This window comes from Muntiacus reevesi, chromosome 1 (genome assembly GCF_963930625.1).
Source record: "Muntiacus reevesi chromosome 1, mMunRee1.1, whole genome shotgun sequence".
Taxonomy (NCBI): Eukaryota; Metazoa; Chordata; class Mammalia; order Artiodactyla; family Cervidae; genus Muntiacus; species Muntiacus reevesi.
The window spans coordinates 230,270,294-230,285,492 of record NC_089249.1 but is presented as its reverse complement, the minus strand read 5'-3'; the positions used below and the strand labels follow the sequence as shown (position 1 = coordinate 230,285,492).

The 15,199-nt window shown below is 43.8% G+C and overlaps 1 protein-coding gene across 12 annotated transcripts in view; it reads right to left on the bottom strand.

Annotated features, from left to right (window-relative positions):
* LOC136156218 (protocadherin gamma-C3) overlaps positions 1 to 15,199 on the bottom strand; it is a 165,522-nt gene that overhangs the window by 112,100 nt on the left and 38,223 nt on the right. Inside the window, exons 1-2 of one of the 12 annotated variants that reach the window (XM_065918762.1) lie at positions 10,480 to 13,064; positions 2,939 to 3,042 (exon numbers count right to left, since the gene is read on the bottom strand). The exons of 7 other annotated variants lie outside the window; for them this stretch is intronic. In XM_065918762.1, coding sequence (XP_065774834.1) covers positions 2,970 to 3,042; positions 10,480 to 12,887 — 2,481 coding nt within the window. In that variant the 5' untranslated portion in view covers positions 12,888 to 13,064 and the 3' untranslated portion in view covers positions 2,939 to 2,969. 4 more of the 12 variants (XM_065918766.1, XM_065918761.1, XM_065918759.1 and 1 more) reach the window with 4 other exon arrangements.

Sequence of the window (15,199 nt, the reverse complement as noted above, 5' to 3'; positions counted from 1 at the left end):
ACATGAGGAATAAATATAAGAAATAGATGTAAACTGTACCAGTGAAATCAGTGAAGGAAGACACCTAATAGTGGCTTTTTTGCTTTAAAAAATCAATTAAGTGACTACCTACTTAATTTGTTTCCTACTTTAAATTTAATGTTTACTTATATATATATATCAAACATCTAAATATGTTAAATGAAGAATAAAAAGTAATGGGTAAATTTCATTAGATTAGAAAAGATATAAGAAATTGGCAAAAAGACTTTTGTTGTGAAGCATAGAGCATACTTTCAACTTCGTAAATCTTTTTTTTTTTTTTCAACTTGGTAAATCTTAACTAGGCAAGGTATTATGTCACATACCTATTCTCAATTCACCGTTCCCCTTGAAGGCTGGATATACAGCTTTCGGATGAGCTCTAATTATTCCAAAGCAATTCGTTAGACTTTAAAATGCAATATATTTTCATATGAATAAAAAAATTGCAAAGATGATGAAAAGGAGTAGATACTTAAATGGAACTCACCGCCATTAGAGTTTCAGGATGGGAAGTCGACTCACTGGAATTACAGAGTGGAAATAAGGCCCCAGACGAATCACCACAAAGTATATCTTGTCCTGAACTCAGCTGCTCACTACATTTTAGAAAATTAAACTCTGTCTTTCCAGTATGGGCAACGCACAGATTGTATGAATAAGGTAAAGTTCCTTCACTGTAGTTGGGAGGAACCACGGGTCCAGACTTGACACAGAGACCAGGCTTAAAGCAGCCCCAAGTAGCAGGGCTGGAGGAGCGTCGCAGGTGCAGGGCGACAGCCAGAATCACTGCCAGGAGGAAGAGAACCGAGATCAAGGCCAAGGCCACCACCAGGTAAAACTGCAGCTCAGCCTGGGGGTCAGAGGGCGCCGGCCGGTCACTGAGGTCCGGCAGCGCCTCCTGCAGGCTGTCGGCGAAAACCAGGAGCAGCGTGGCGGTGGCCGAGAGGGGCGGCTGTCCCCCATCGCGCACAGCGACCAGCAGGCGCTGGCGGGCCGCGTCCCTGTCGCCCAAGGCCCGCGCCGTGCGCACCTCGCCCGTGCGCAGCCCCACGCTGAACAGTCCGGGCTCGCTGGCCTGCAGCACGTGGTAGGACAGCCAGGCGTTGTGTCCAGAGTCTGCGTCCACCGCCACCACCTTGGTGACCAGGTAGCCGGGCTGCGCGGCGCGGGGCACTGTGTCGAAGAGCGCCGAGCCGTCGGGTCCCAGCGCCGGGTACAGCACCCTGGGCGCGTTGTCGTTGCGGTCGCCCACCAGCACGCGCAGGCTCACGTTGGCGCTGAGCGCGGGCGAGCCGTGGTCGCGGGCCTGCAGCGTCAGCTCGAAGGCGCGCAGCTGCTCGTGGTCGAAGGCGCGCTGCGCGAACACCACGCCGCTCTGCGGGTTCACGGACACGTAGGACGACAGCGCGCGCGGCTCCAGGTCGCTGGCCACGATGGAGTAGGAGACCAGGCCATTGGGCCCGAGGTCAGGGTCAGAGGCCCTGACTTGCTCGATGGAAGCTCCAGGCGGGTTGTTTTCTGCCACGTGGACGACGTAGGAGGCCTGGTGGAAAACCGGAGCATTGTCGTTGACGTCAGTAATATGCAAGGTAACACTTGTATGGGTGCAGAGAGGCGGCTTGCCCTTGTCAGTGGCTATGATGGTGACATTGTACTCCGGGGTTTGCTCTCGGTCCAGGGTCCCGTCTGTTACCAATTTGTATGAATTTTTGGAGGAAGAGATTATCTGAAAAGGTACTTCACCCTCTAATCGACAATTAACCTCCCCATTCTCCCCAGAATCTCTGTCATATATTTTGATCAAAGCAATCAGAGTTCCCGGCACTGCGTTTTCCAGAATCATTTCGACTAGAGAGTGGAATGTAATATCTGGTCTGTTGTCATTTTCATCTTGAATGCTAATTTCAACTGTACACTGTGCAACCAGTCCGCCGCCATCCCTCCCTTCCACCACGATGGAATATTCTTTGATTTCTTCGAAATCCAGTGTTTTTAGTGTTGTAATTTCCCCACTCTTTGAATTCAGACCAAAGACTTGCCCGGTCCTGTAGAAGGAATAAGCAATTTCTGAGTTGACGCCCTCGTCCTGATCGGTGGCTGACACCTGCAACACAGTGGTGCCTGGGGGCACGTTTTCTCCAAGGTTGACTCGGTATACGTCCTGGCTAAATACCGGGGGGTTATCATTGGCATCAGTGACCTGGATCTGGAGCTCAGTAGTCCCACTTAGGGGTGGATCTCCACAGTCTGAGGCAGTCAGGACTAAATGATGGTAACTCTGTTGTTCCCGGTCTAAGGGTTTCTCCAATACCAGTTCCGGGAATTTACTACCATCTTGTTTTTCCTTATTTATCAACGAGAAACTAGGGCTAAGAGAAAGTTTATAAGTCTGCAGAGAGTTTAAGCCAATGTCTGCATCTTCCGCGACTTCTAATATAAATCGCGTGCCTGGCGGCGTAGACTCACTTATTTGCAGCTCAAAGGAATTTTGCGAGAATTCTGGCGTGTGGTCATTGACATCCTCGATCTCTACATTCACGTGATAAAAGTTCAATGGATTTTCAGCAACAACCTCAAATTCCAGAGCACAAGTTGACTTCTTCCCGCATATCTGCTCCCGGTCTAGCCTGCTGCTCACAAGTAACTCCCCGGTCTCCGCGCTCACAGTGAAGTAAGGCTTCTCCGAACTGACGCGCAGTTTTCGAGTCGGTAACTCGTGGACACTGAGTCTCAGGTCCTTGGCGAGATTCCCCACCACCGAGCCCTCGGGCATCTCCTCGGGAATCCTGTAGTGGATCTGCTCAGAGAGCGCCAGGCAGAACAAAGACAGTAGGAACGGAAAGAGCACTGGCCGCCTCTCAGCCCAGCCGCTCTTCCCAGCGCCGCTCCCCATCCCTCTCGCTCCCCCCACCCCCTAGTTTGCTCACCGGCTTGGAGACGCCGGATTACAAATAATGTCTTTGTTGCAGTCGTCCGGAGCTCCCAACAGCTTTATGAGGGTCAGGGAGGGTTTCTTCTCTAGACAAGGAAACGGTGGAAAGGCTTACGCTAGCGAGTCTAAGACAGGGAACGTGAGCTGCGGCTGCGCGAGGAAGTCCCCTGTACCAAGTTCTCCACTTTGGCCAACAGCGGCGCCCAGAGTCCACACTGGGGAACTGCAGCCCCTGCAGCTTCAGTTTAACCAGCTCTCATAATTATAAACTTGTGGGCCTAACTTAACAAGCCGTATTTTTATGCTAATATAGTTAATAGTTTAAATCATCAAGATTTATTTAAAGTCTTGTTTTTAAATTGTTAGAAATACCATGTTAGGTTTGTTTACAAAGTTAATATATTGGTCCATTTATTTCACCATTCTGCAAATATACATTGAACTTTTGCTTTGTGCTAAGCACCGTCCTTGTCAGTGGCAATATAACAATGAATAAGACAGGGGTCTTGCCCTCAGAGAGTTTGTTGTCTACTAATTCCATGAATCATTTCTGTTTATTAGCTATGATATATTAAAATTTTTAAAGCTTCTTTCATTGATTCCTATGTTTACCCCATATGTCTACATAATCAGTGCTACTTATGTCACATATATTAAAGAACATCAATACTGTTGAAAATTATTTTGTTGTGTAATTTTGTACCAATCCTCAAACATCTCCTCTCATATATCCACACTTTCTTTACAAAATAATTTCTTTTTACTCTTCTAACTCAAGAAGTAGTCATTCAAAAAAACTGTCCCTGTGATGTAGCCAGAGATTATTTGGTGTACCTCCTATTTCATTTCTCAGAATTAACTGGCTTATGTCATACCCAATATCTTATATAAATTCACTCTTAAAATATATTGAAATATTTGTCTGTCCTTCAATACAAAGTCACAAAGGGATAGTCTAGTAGAATGCATTACTTCCTTATCTATGTATACATGTTATACTGAAGTAATGGCTTCAGAATTGGAGGAAATGAGTTCATGGTAAATTTATTTACATAAATTCACTGAATATAGTGACATTTGTTCTAATTATTTTACTCCATTGGTTATTATTATTATTTGTAATTAGTGAATGCTTTCAGCAAGAGTACTGGGGCAACTTTCCATTCACTTTTTAAATTTGCAAAGTGTCAACAAAATAGTTGTCTCTGCCAATGACTGTACACCTAAACACTACAGAATATAAAGCTAATTCCTACTATTATCTATGGGTTGGAGGAAACACAGCACAATCCCTCAGAAATGTCTTTTTAGTTGATAACAAATAATTCATTGTACTTTCCACTCTCATCTGATGACAAATCAACCATTAGTTTTATTTAAATGCTATAACAAGGGATGCAGAAGTCCAAATGGAATCATTTTTAATTGAACCGATTGGCTTATTTAAAATTTGTGTACATGTAACTTCTTTTCTTAAAAGTAACACTCAAACTCTAACCATGAGAACACAGCATATTTCACATGACTGTACAGTCAAAACAGCTCATTGGAATTCTAATGAAATGTGTTCATCTGCATTTTACAGAGGCCACTTTCAATAATTTTAAGATGACATTTTATTTCAAATTTGATGGGGAGGGCAATGGCCATTTTAGGCTTTAGATGCCATGTCTCCATTGGTATGAGTCCTGGGTGACCACTGACACACAAACAACATTGAGGAACCACCATCCTTTAAAATATGTTTGCTGTGAAATAGGAGAAGTATTAAAGCTTTGAAGGGTACTGATACAGACAAAGAACTCACAGAACAAGTTTAAAGTGAAGAAATTTTCAAGAACCTAGTTTTAGGTGAAATCCTAAGAATCCTAAAAATTCTGAGATGTATTTTACTTTTACTAATCTAATACAAGGGTTTAGAAACCTCAATAATTTTTGTAAGTTCTAATTTATATATACCTTTATGTGTCTATACATATACATGTGTACACATACACACACACATATTCCTATATATAAAATGAACTGACCTTATGTGGTTGGGTAGCTATTTCTTAAGTGAATAGATGATAATTACAGTAAAATATGAAAAGTTTTAAGAGGTTAAGAGTTCATATTTAAATAATCTTGTCTAAACCTTTGGAAAGCAGATGAAACAATTATGATGATTAGAACTCAATTTTACTGTGTCACTAGCACAAACCCCAAACTCTGCGGTACACCTTAAAAGCTATCTGTAAACTTTCTTTACAATGCATGTTTCAAAACACAAATTAAATTTATAAAAAATATAATTCCTCTAAGAAATAAACATAAACAATGAACCGAACTCACCTGAACAGAAGCAGCTTCATCCCTACATTCATGAAAATCTATGGATGTTAACAAGCCGTCATTTTTCTCATAGCTGTCTTGGCTAATGAGCATGTCAGCATAGTTGGGCTGGGGGAAGATCATGTGACTCCTCCGAGAGTCAGAGGTAAGGGAGACTTCATGGGAATAGGTCTGCAGGAAAGTCTGTACTCCTTCAATGCCCACAAATCCTGAGGCTGGCAGGCCTGCTAACCTACCACTGGAAGCCTGGAGAAGTCTCGATTTGTGCCACCGCCATAGTCTGAGCGCCAGCAGCATGATGACAAAGGCAAGGAAGATGCAGGAAACGACAGCCACTGCCACCACCAGGTACAGTGTGAGGTCTGAATCATCAGAGTTGGTTAGGGTCCTGATGCTACCCAGGTCAGCAAGGACATCTGGGATGGTATCTGCCACGGCCACGGTGAGTGTGACGGTGGCTGAGAGAGGGGGCTGCCCGTGGTCCTGGACCACCACCACCAGGCTCTGCTTGAGTGCGTCTCTGTCCAGCAGGGCCCGCGCTGTGCGCACCTCGCCCGTGTGCAGACCCACCGCGAAGAGCCCTGGCTCACTGGCCTTGAGCAGGCGGTAGGACAGCCAGGCATTCTGGCCTGAGTCTCTGTCCACTGCCACCACCTTGGTCACCAGGTATCCTGGCTCTGCAGAGCGAGGTGCCAGTTCCACACCCGTGGAGCCATCAGTGGGAAGCATGGGGTACAGAATCTTTGGTGCATTGTCATTCTGGTCCAGTATGAACAGGCTCAGGGACACATTGCTGCTGAGTTGAGGGTCCCCATTGTCACTGGCTGTCACCAGTAGCTGCAAGTCTTGGATCTGCTCATAGTCAAAGGAGTGCAGAGCATATAGGACACCAGTGTCAGAGTTGATGGAGACATAAGAGGAGAGAGGCGCCGCCATGATGCTGCCTTTGGTCAGAGAGTAAGTGATCTGGGCATTGCTGCCACTGTCAGGGTCATGAGCAGTCACAGAGAAGATGGAGGCACCTCTGGGGTTGTTCTCTGGGATATAGGCTGAGTAGGAGGTATGAGGGAAAATGGGTGGATTGTCATTGATGTCTGCCACTTGCAGAGCAATATGAATTTCAGTAGATAGAGATGGGGTTCCTAGATCTGAGGCTGCCACTGTGATATTATACATAGAGATCTTTTCTCGGTCCAAATACTTCCAAGTTACCAATCTATAATAATTATCAATTGATTTTTCTAATTGAAAAGGTAAATTATCACGTGTATAACAGACAACTTGACCATTCTTCCCAGTGTCTCGGTCATGCACATTCAAGAAGGCAATTACTGTCCCAGGAAGAGTATTTTCCAGGACTGGGCTAAACAAAGATGTAATGGTCACTTCGGGTCTGTTGTCATTGACATCTTCCACTGAAATGAGTACTTTGGTCCGCCCCAGAAGTGCCCCCACATCTTCAGCTTGTATTTCCATGTCATAAAACGCACATTCTTCATAATCTAAACTCTTCGCTGTTGATATTTCGCCAGTATTTTCATTCAGCTGGAATAACGGAGATTGTTTTTCACTAATTTTCCAGAATTTGTAAGTCACTTCTCCGTTGGTTCCTTCATCCGGGTCGCTAGCGCTTACGGTAAGCAGCCGCGTCCCCGGGGGCACATTCTCTGGGACTTTCACTCGGTAAATCGGTTGAGCAAAAACCGGGGCATTGTCGTTTGTATCCAACACTGTCACTCGGATGTGCACTGTGCTGGAGCGACGCGGGTCGCCTCCGTCCGTGGCGATGAGGACCAGGTAGTGAGCAGCCTCCTCCTCGCGGTCCAGGGCGCGCTCCAGCACCAGCTCTGGGCTTACAGCTCCGTCGTCTCCAGTTTGCACGTCCAGGGAGAAGTGGTTATTGGGGCTGAGCTGGTAGCTCTGCAGGGAATTCAAGCCCACATCCGGGTCCACAGCCTCTGGCAGTGGATAACGTGTTCCGGGCAGAGCGATTTCGTTAATTTTTACTTCCAGATTTTCGACCTGAAATTTTGGGTTATTATCGTTGATGTCAGTGATTTCGATTTCTATTCCCCAAAGTTTCCCTTCATCCTCAACTAGGATGTTAATATTTACAAAACACCGCGCGCTCTGAGTGCAGAGCTCCTCCCGGTCTATCCTGCCGGCGGTGATCAAGCTGCCGCTTCGCGGATTTAGAGCAAAGAGCTGCGTCCTACCTCTGGAGACGATGCGGACTCCATGCTTCGAAAGCTCTTGCGACTCCAGCCCCAGGTCCTTGGAGATGTTACCCACGAAGGATCCTTTGTCGGTCTCTTCAGGCACAGAGTAGTGGATCTGTGCTCTCCCGATCTTTCCCAGCGCACCCAGCAGCGCGCAAAGCAGTACCAGCTCGCCGCGTCCTCCGTAATTCTTTGGAGCGGCCATTGTTCTTTCGCTATGGAATCCACTCAGAATCTTCACTGGGCATATATGTTTTGTTTACCTTGTTCCTGAAGTTATACAGATCATCTTCTGGAAAGTTGGAGTGTCCCAAATTTAGGGATGGAATTTTGCTGCAGTCCTCCAGTTGGTTTGTGAGATCTGCGGATCTCTGTGAGGTGAGAGCCCTGAGTTTCCGGCTGGTTTTTTGGTTACTTTATCTCCAAGTAGGTGAACAGCGGCACTCAGAGTCCTAGGCAGTTACTGCAGTCACTTATATTTGTAATATCCTATGCTAGATTGCTAGGGGAAAAATTGCTACTTGTTTTCTATAGTCTATTTGGAATAAATTATCCCTGAACTCATATTTTAAAAGTAATTTCCAAGAAGTGTAGAATGAAATAGGCTTAAAGTCTTACAAAGTATTATTACATGACCAGATTGTGGGGTTTATGTCATATTAAATTACTCAAATTTTTGTAACGTATTTACTGTTTTAAAAATAAAATTTTATTTATTATGCTCTAAGCATTATTGTTAATATCTTCAATATTATCAACTAAGTAAGAACCCCACTCATTATTGGAAATTAATTCATTTTTAGGCTAAAATATACCTATTGGAGATGACTGATTCAGAAGTTGTTTTATTTGGTTTAAACCAATTAGTTGATATAGTAAGCTTTCTGTAGAGTTGTTGCCTTTTAATTTTCTTTTTAAAATGCTGTTTTAGTCACACAGTAGTGTTTTGAAATTAATATTGTGAAATTTTAATAGGATAAATGCTTTTCCTTTCAAGTTATATCACAGACTATTTAATTTTATATAATTTCTATTTGAATAGAAGAAAGGTACAAATGAATATATAATTGAAAGCAAATTTTTATCTATTCTTCTGCCTTTGAGAGATGATTACATTTTAAAGCCAACTTAGTTAACGGTAAACAAATAGCCTAAAGGTAACTTTACCTTAATTACTACTTCAATCAAAAGAATCACAAAAGTGAGAAACACATAATTATCATTAAGGAGTCAAAAAATACCAGTGCAAGAATAAATGTCTTTTTCCTTCAGTAGTTTGTAAAATGGCCATTAATTTAAGCAGTTACTAAGAGAAGTATAGCAAAAGCCTGATACAATGTATTGCTATCTTGTATATGTAACCGTATCCACTTGAGACTGTTATTCTGGTCTAAACTTGAAGATTTCAACATTCCATTTTCTCCTAGAGATAGTAGAATGACTAGAAGACCTCTACCTATATTAGTTTAGGTCTGCAAAAAAGACATTTCAAAAATAATGTAGCAGAAGTGTGTGTAAGAGGAACAACAGAGGTCAAAACATTGTGTTTTTTTTTGACAGAGGAGCCTATAGAATGAGCATTATTACAGGTTAATCCTGAAAAAGCTATGCTGCAAGTAAGGAGAACATGCTTTTATTTTCTAATGAGCATAGTGAACCTGTGCTGCACTTAGTCAAGTAAAATGATTTTACACACATATATACACACAGTACAATGAATGCAATTACAGTAGGTACATCTACATAAAAATCTAGGTTAATCGAACTTATTCTGGTGCTTTTGAAGCAAAAGAGAAGTAAATATAGGAAACAAAGTATCAGATTAATATGGAAACAATAACAGCTAAGTCAATTAAGAAAAATATCTAATTTTAGTTTGTTTTTCTTTTAAGATTTATTTATATGATTGCCTACTTTTACATTTGCAGCATGTCTAGTTGATAAAAAAATAATCATTTATTAATCAGTAGAAAGAAAAATTTAGAGAAAAATCTCAGTAGCTTTATGGGAGACCATATAACATTGCCAAAAGTTTCCCTTATGGAAAAAAACACAACTTCACTGCTTTATAATATGAACCTGGTAAGACACCACTAAAAGACACATAATTTCTCTGAATTCAACCTCCCTTGAAAAATGGTATGACAGCTTTTTGACTGGTTACTACATTCTTAAGACAATGTTTAGATCTAAAATTTGTCTAGATGCATTTGGGGACACTTTATGTTTGGTTCCAGACCACTACGATAACGAGAACAGCACAATAAAGTGGGTCACGAAAGTTTTGGTCTCCCAGTGTGGTTAAAGTTAGGTTTTAAGTATGCAATAGCATCGTATCTAAAAAAGTACATACCTTAACTAAAAATACTTCATCGCTAAAAAACACTAACCACCACTGGAGCCTTTGGTGGGTGGAACATCATCTTTTTGTAATGGTAACATCCAAGATCACTGATTATAGATCACCACAGGGCTTCCCTAGTGGCTCAGATGATGAAGAACCTGCCTGCAATGCAGAGACCAGGGTTCAATCCCGGGGTAGGGAAGATCCCTTGGAGAAGAGAATGGCTACTCACTCCAGTATTCTTGTCTGCAGAATTCCATGGACAGATGAACCTGGTGGTCTACAGTCGTGGGTCCATGGGGTCGCAGAATGGGATAAGACTGAGGGACTAACACTTTCACACTTTCACTTTCACATGATGACTAATAATAAAAAAAAGTTTGAAATATTTTGAGATTTACCAAATTGTAACACACATGAAATGAGGAAATGCTGTTTTACAAATGGTGCCTATAGACTTGATTGACTCAGGCTTGCCATAAATCATCAATGTGAAAAAACAAAACAAAATAAAACTGGAGTATCTTCAAACGCAATGAAGCAAATCGAACTAAAACAGAGATGTGCCAGTTTTTTCCTGTGAATATGGAGAACTGTCGACACAATAAAAAGAAGGTTATACTTACAGGAAACTCACCTGATGAGAAGTCGACTCATTGGAATTACAAAAGGGAAATAAGGCTCCAGATGAATCGCCAGAAAGTATGTTTTGTCCTGAACTCAACTGCTCACTACATTTTAGAAAATTAAACTCTGTCTTTCCAGTATGGGCAACGCACAGATTGTACGAATAGGGTAAAGTTCCTTCACTGTAGTTGGGGAGAACCCCAGGTTCAGACTTGACACAGAGACCAGGCTTAAAGCAGCCCCAAGCAGCAGGGCTGGAGGAGCGTCGCAGGTGCAGAGCGACCGCCAGAATCACTGCCAGGAGGAAGAGCACCGAGATCAAGGCCAAGGCCACCACCAGGTAAAACTGCAGCTCAGCCTGGGGGTCAGAGGGCGCCGGCCGGTCACTGAGGTCCGGCAGAGCCTCCTGCAGGCTGTCGGCGAAAACCAGGAGCAGCGTGGCGGTGGCCGAGAGGGGCGGCTGTCCCCCATCGCGCACAGCGACCAGCAGGCGCTGGCGGGCCGCGTCCCTGTCGCCCAAGGCCCGCGCCGTGCGCACCTCGCCCGTGCGCAGCCCCACGCTGAACAGTCCGGGCTCGCTGGCCTGCAGCACGTGGTAGGACAGCCAGGCGTTGTGTCCAGAGTCTGCATCCACCGCCACCACCTTGGTGACCAGGTAGCCGGGCTGCGCAGCACGCGGCACTGTGTCGAAGAGCGCCGAGCCGTCGGGTCCCAGCGCCGGGTACAGCACCCTGGGCGCGTTGTCGTTGCGGTCGCCCACCAGCACGCGCAGGCTCACGTTGGCGCTGAGCGCGGGTGAGCCGTGGTCGCGGGCCTGCAGCGTCAGCTCGAAGGCACGCAGCTGCTCGTGGTCGAAGGCGCGTTGCGCGAACACCACGCCGCTCTGCGGGTTCATGGACACGTAGGACGACAGCGCGCGCGGCTCCAGGTCGCTGGCCACGATGCAGTATGAGACCAGGCCATTGGGTCCCAGGTCGGGGTCGGAGGCGCTGACTTGAGTGATGGAGGCACCAGGAGGGTTGTTCTCTGCTATATGGACCACATAGGAAGCCCGTTCAAAAACTGGCATGTTGTCGTTTACATCACCGATGTGCAGTGTGATGCTCGAGCTGGAGGAGAGGGGTGGCTTGCCCTTGTCAGTGGCTGTGATGGTGATGTTATACCCAGGGGTCTGTTCGCGGTCTAGAACTCCATCTGTAACTAATTTATATGTGTTTCTTGAAGAAGTTAGTATTTTAAATGGAACATCGCCTTCTAATTTACAAATAACCTCTCCGTTGTGTCCGGAATCCTTGTCTCGGATTTTGAGCAAAGCAATATGTGTTCCCAGCTTGGTGTCCTCCATTATAAAATCCGGTAGAGATTGGAATATCACTTCTGGGGCATTGTCATTTATGTCTAGGACTTCTATCTCCACTGTACACTGGGCAATCATTCCTCCACCATCCTTTGCTTCCAAAACTATGGAATATTCTTTCACTTCCTCAAAATCTAATGTATTTAGAATAATAATTTCCCCAGTATTAGAATTCAGGTCAAACTGGGTAATTCGGTCTGCTTCAGTGAAAGAGAAAGTGATCTCGGCATTGACACCCTCATCTTGGTCAGTGGCCATTACTCTAAGCACAGTGGTGCCTGGAAGCACGTTTTCTGGAAGCTCCACCCTGTATAGTTCTTGGCTGAACACTGGAGGGTTATCGTTGGCATCAGTCACCAGGACTTGTATCTGTGCAGTACTGCTCAGGGGTGGATCCCCGAAGTCCAAGGCTGTCAAGGTCAAGTGGTAGGATTTCTGTTCTTCCCTGTCTAAAGATGTCATCAGTACCAGCTCAGGGTATTTACTGCCATCCAACTTCTCTTTAATCACAAGTGAGAAATGATCATCAGGACTGAGCTGGTAATTCTGTAGCGAATTGGTACCAATATCTGCATCATGGACAGATCCTAAAATAAATCGTGCCCCGGACTTTGTGGACTCACTTATTTGTAGCTCAAAGGAATTTTGCGAGAATTCTGGCGTGTGGTCATTGACATCCTCGATCTCTACATTCACGTGATAAAAGTTCAATGGATTTTCAGCAACAACCTCAAATTCCAGAGCACAAGCTGACTTCTTCCCGCATATCTGCTCCCGGTCTAGCCTGCTGCTCACAAGTAACTCCCCGGTCTCCGCGCTCACAGTGAAGTAAGGCTTCTCCGAACTGACGCGCAGTTTTCGAGTCGGTAACTCGTGGACACTGAGTCTCAGGTCCTTGGCGAGATTCCCCACCACCGAGTCCTCGGGCATCTCCTCGGGAATCCTGTAGTGGATCTGCTCAGAGAGCGCCAGGCAGAACAAAGACAGTAGGAACGGAAAGAGCACTGGCCGCCTCTCAGCCCAGCCGCTCTTCCCAGCGCCGCTCCCCATCCCTCTTGCTCCCCGCCTTAGTTTGCTTACCGGCTTGGAGACGCCGGGTTACAAATAATGGCTACGTCGCAGTCGTCCGGAGCTCCCAACAGCTTTATTTTCGGCGTGAGGGTCAGGCAGGGTTTCTTCTCCAGAGGAGGAATAGGTGGAAAGACAACACTAGCGAGTCTTGAGACAGGGAAAGTGCTCTGCGGCTGCGCGACGGGATCGCCAGCACAAAGCTCTCGACTTTGGCCAACAGCGGCGCCCAGAGTCCGCACTGGGAAACTGCAGCCCCTGCTGCTTCACTTTAACCAGCTACCGTAATTACTACCGTGTATCCAGCTGAAAAATCATTTTTAAAAGACGTATGTTCAATAACACGCTTCCCACGTGGCTCAGCGGTAAATAATCCGCCTGTCATGCTGGAGGCGCCTATTTGACTCCTGGGTGGGGAAGATCCCCTGGGGAAGGAAATGGCAACCCATTCCAGTATTCTTCTCTGGAAAATCCCATGAACAGAGGAATCCGTGGTGTCAAAAGAGTTGGACACGACTTAGCGACTGAGTACGCATGCATATCTGGTAACATTTAATTCTATTAGAAGCGTCATCATCCCAACTTTCCAGGTTTTCAGGTCAATCGGTAAGTTTAATATATAAACATCTATACGCTGACATAATTACTCCCCAACCTTCAAATCTGCACTAGTAATAGGATGATTACTATAACACAGATTTGGCTTAAAGGATCTCAGATCATAGCTGTTATGAATACTCATTAATTAGCAATATATTGGATAAGGTTTCCTTGTCACCTTTTTCCTTATCCTTCCTTACATTTTTTTGTACCTAATTCATTTCCAGTTTTCTTCCCAGAGGGCAAGAGTAATGGTGAAATTATGTCTTTCAAAAGGCACAATTTATACTTCCCTCTCTTGTTCCAAAATAATTTTAGCAAATTCTTTATAGTAACATTTGGTTTTCAATTCTGATATCTCACTTAAAGAAATGATGATAGCCTTTCAGAGAAGAGCCTATCCTCTTCTTCCCATTGCACGATTATTTTCCTGGGTATAAAATTCAATATGAGTCTCCAAAACTACCAGGGGAAAATTCTATTTTGCCTTGCATCACAAACTCACTAAGCATGGTCTACAGTACTGAGGCACTTGTTCCCACTTCTGTACTTATCACATCCCATAATGACAGTTGAAGGAAACAGTCCCTAGAAAATGGGTAATAGCTCATTGACTTTAGTGATGATCTCTCCCCTTTGTTTAAAAGTATTTTAAATAATTAATAAATTTACTTGGAGGGTTCTTTTTCAAAATATCTGATAATCACATTTCTTCCCCACAGAATGTAACACTGTTCTCTCCCCCAAGTGACTGTACATCTGAATGTTACAGAATGTATGAAGTGTACTTCCACAGGATTGCACAGATCTTTAGATGCAAACCACCACCTTATGGCAGAAAAACATATGCTAGACATTATGCTAGAAAAAAATTGTTCTCTTAACACTCAAAAGGCCCCAATAAACAAGATGACCTTGTCATCAACTACTCCCTGATACTAGTCAACTGCTGTATTGAGTTTTACTAAAATGTTATATAATAAGTGAAGATGTAGTTAATTACAGATTAAATTGTCTCTAACTGAATTTTTCAACAGACCCAATAAGGAAAATTTATTGATTTTGGACAACAATCTTTAGTATGCCATTAGACTCCACGTCTGTCATTGATAAAGATCTTAGTGAAGCCTGACACATAAATTTCATCTGTTAAACATCAACGAAACTTCTACCAGAATCTGGCTTTAATAGGTGATTAAAGTTTAAGTAGGTCAAGAGCAACTGAGATGTTTCAAGGCCACCAAAGAGGTACGGAAGTAGAAGCACGGCACAGAAAAAAAAGTTTGCAGACTGAAATTTTTTTCAACAACTTTTTACAGATATGATCTAAAGAGAATCCTGAGAAGGCTGAGGTGTACTTTCTTGCTAACCTTGTGCAATAAGACTTAACAATTCATTCTCATTTATAAAATACATGAATTAAGAACACCATGAGGAACATAAATACAAGACATAAAAATGTGATTATCCACTTAGTCACAATCTTGTCCATATGCTTTCACCGTAAATATGGTACTATAACACTCTATCAGTAAGTGTTCCATATTAAAATATCACCACTGAAATAAACAATTAATCTTGCTTTATCACTTGAAAGCTTTAACTTCATCTTCAAGTCACATATTTCATAAAACAATAATATTTACACAAAATATAATTTCTCGATGATATAAAGATGAATGAATGACTGAACT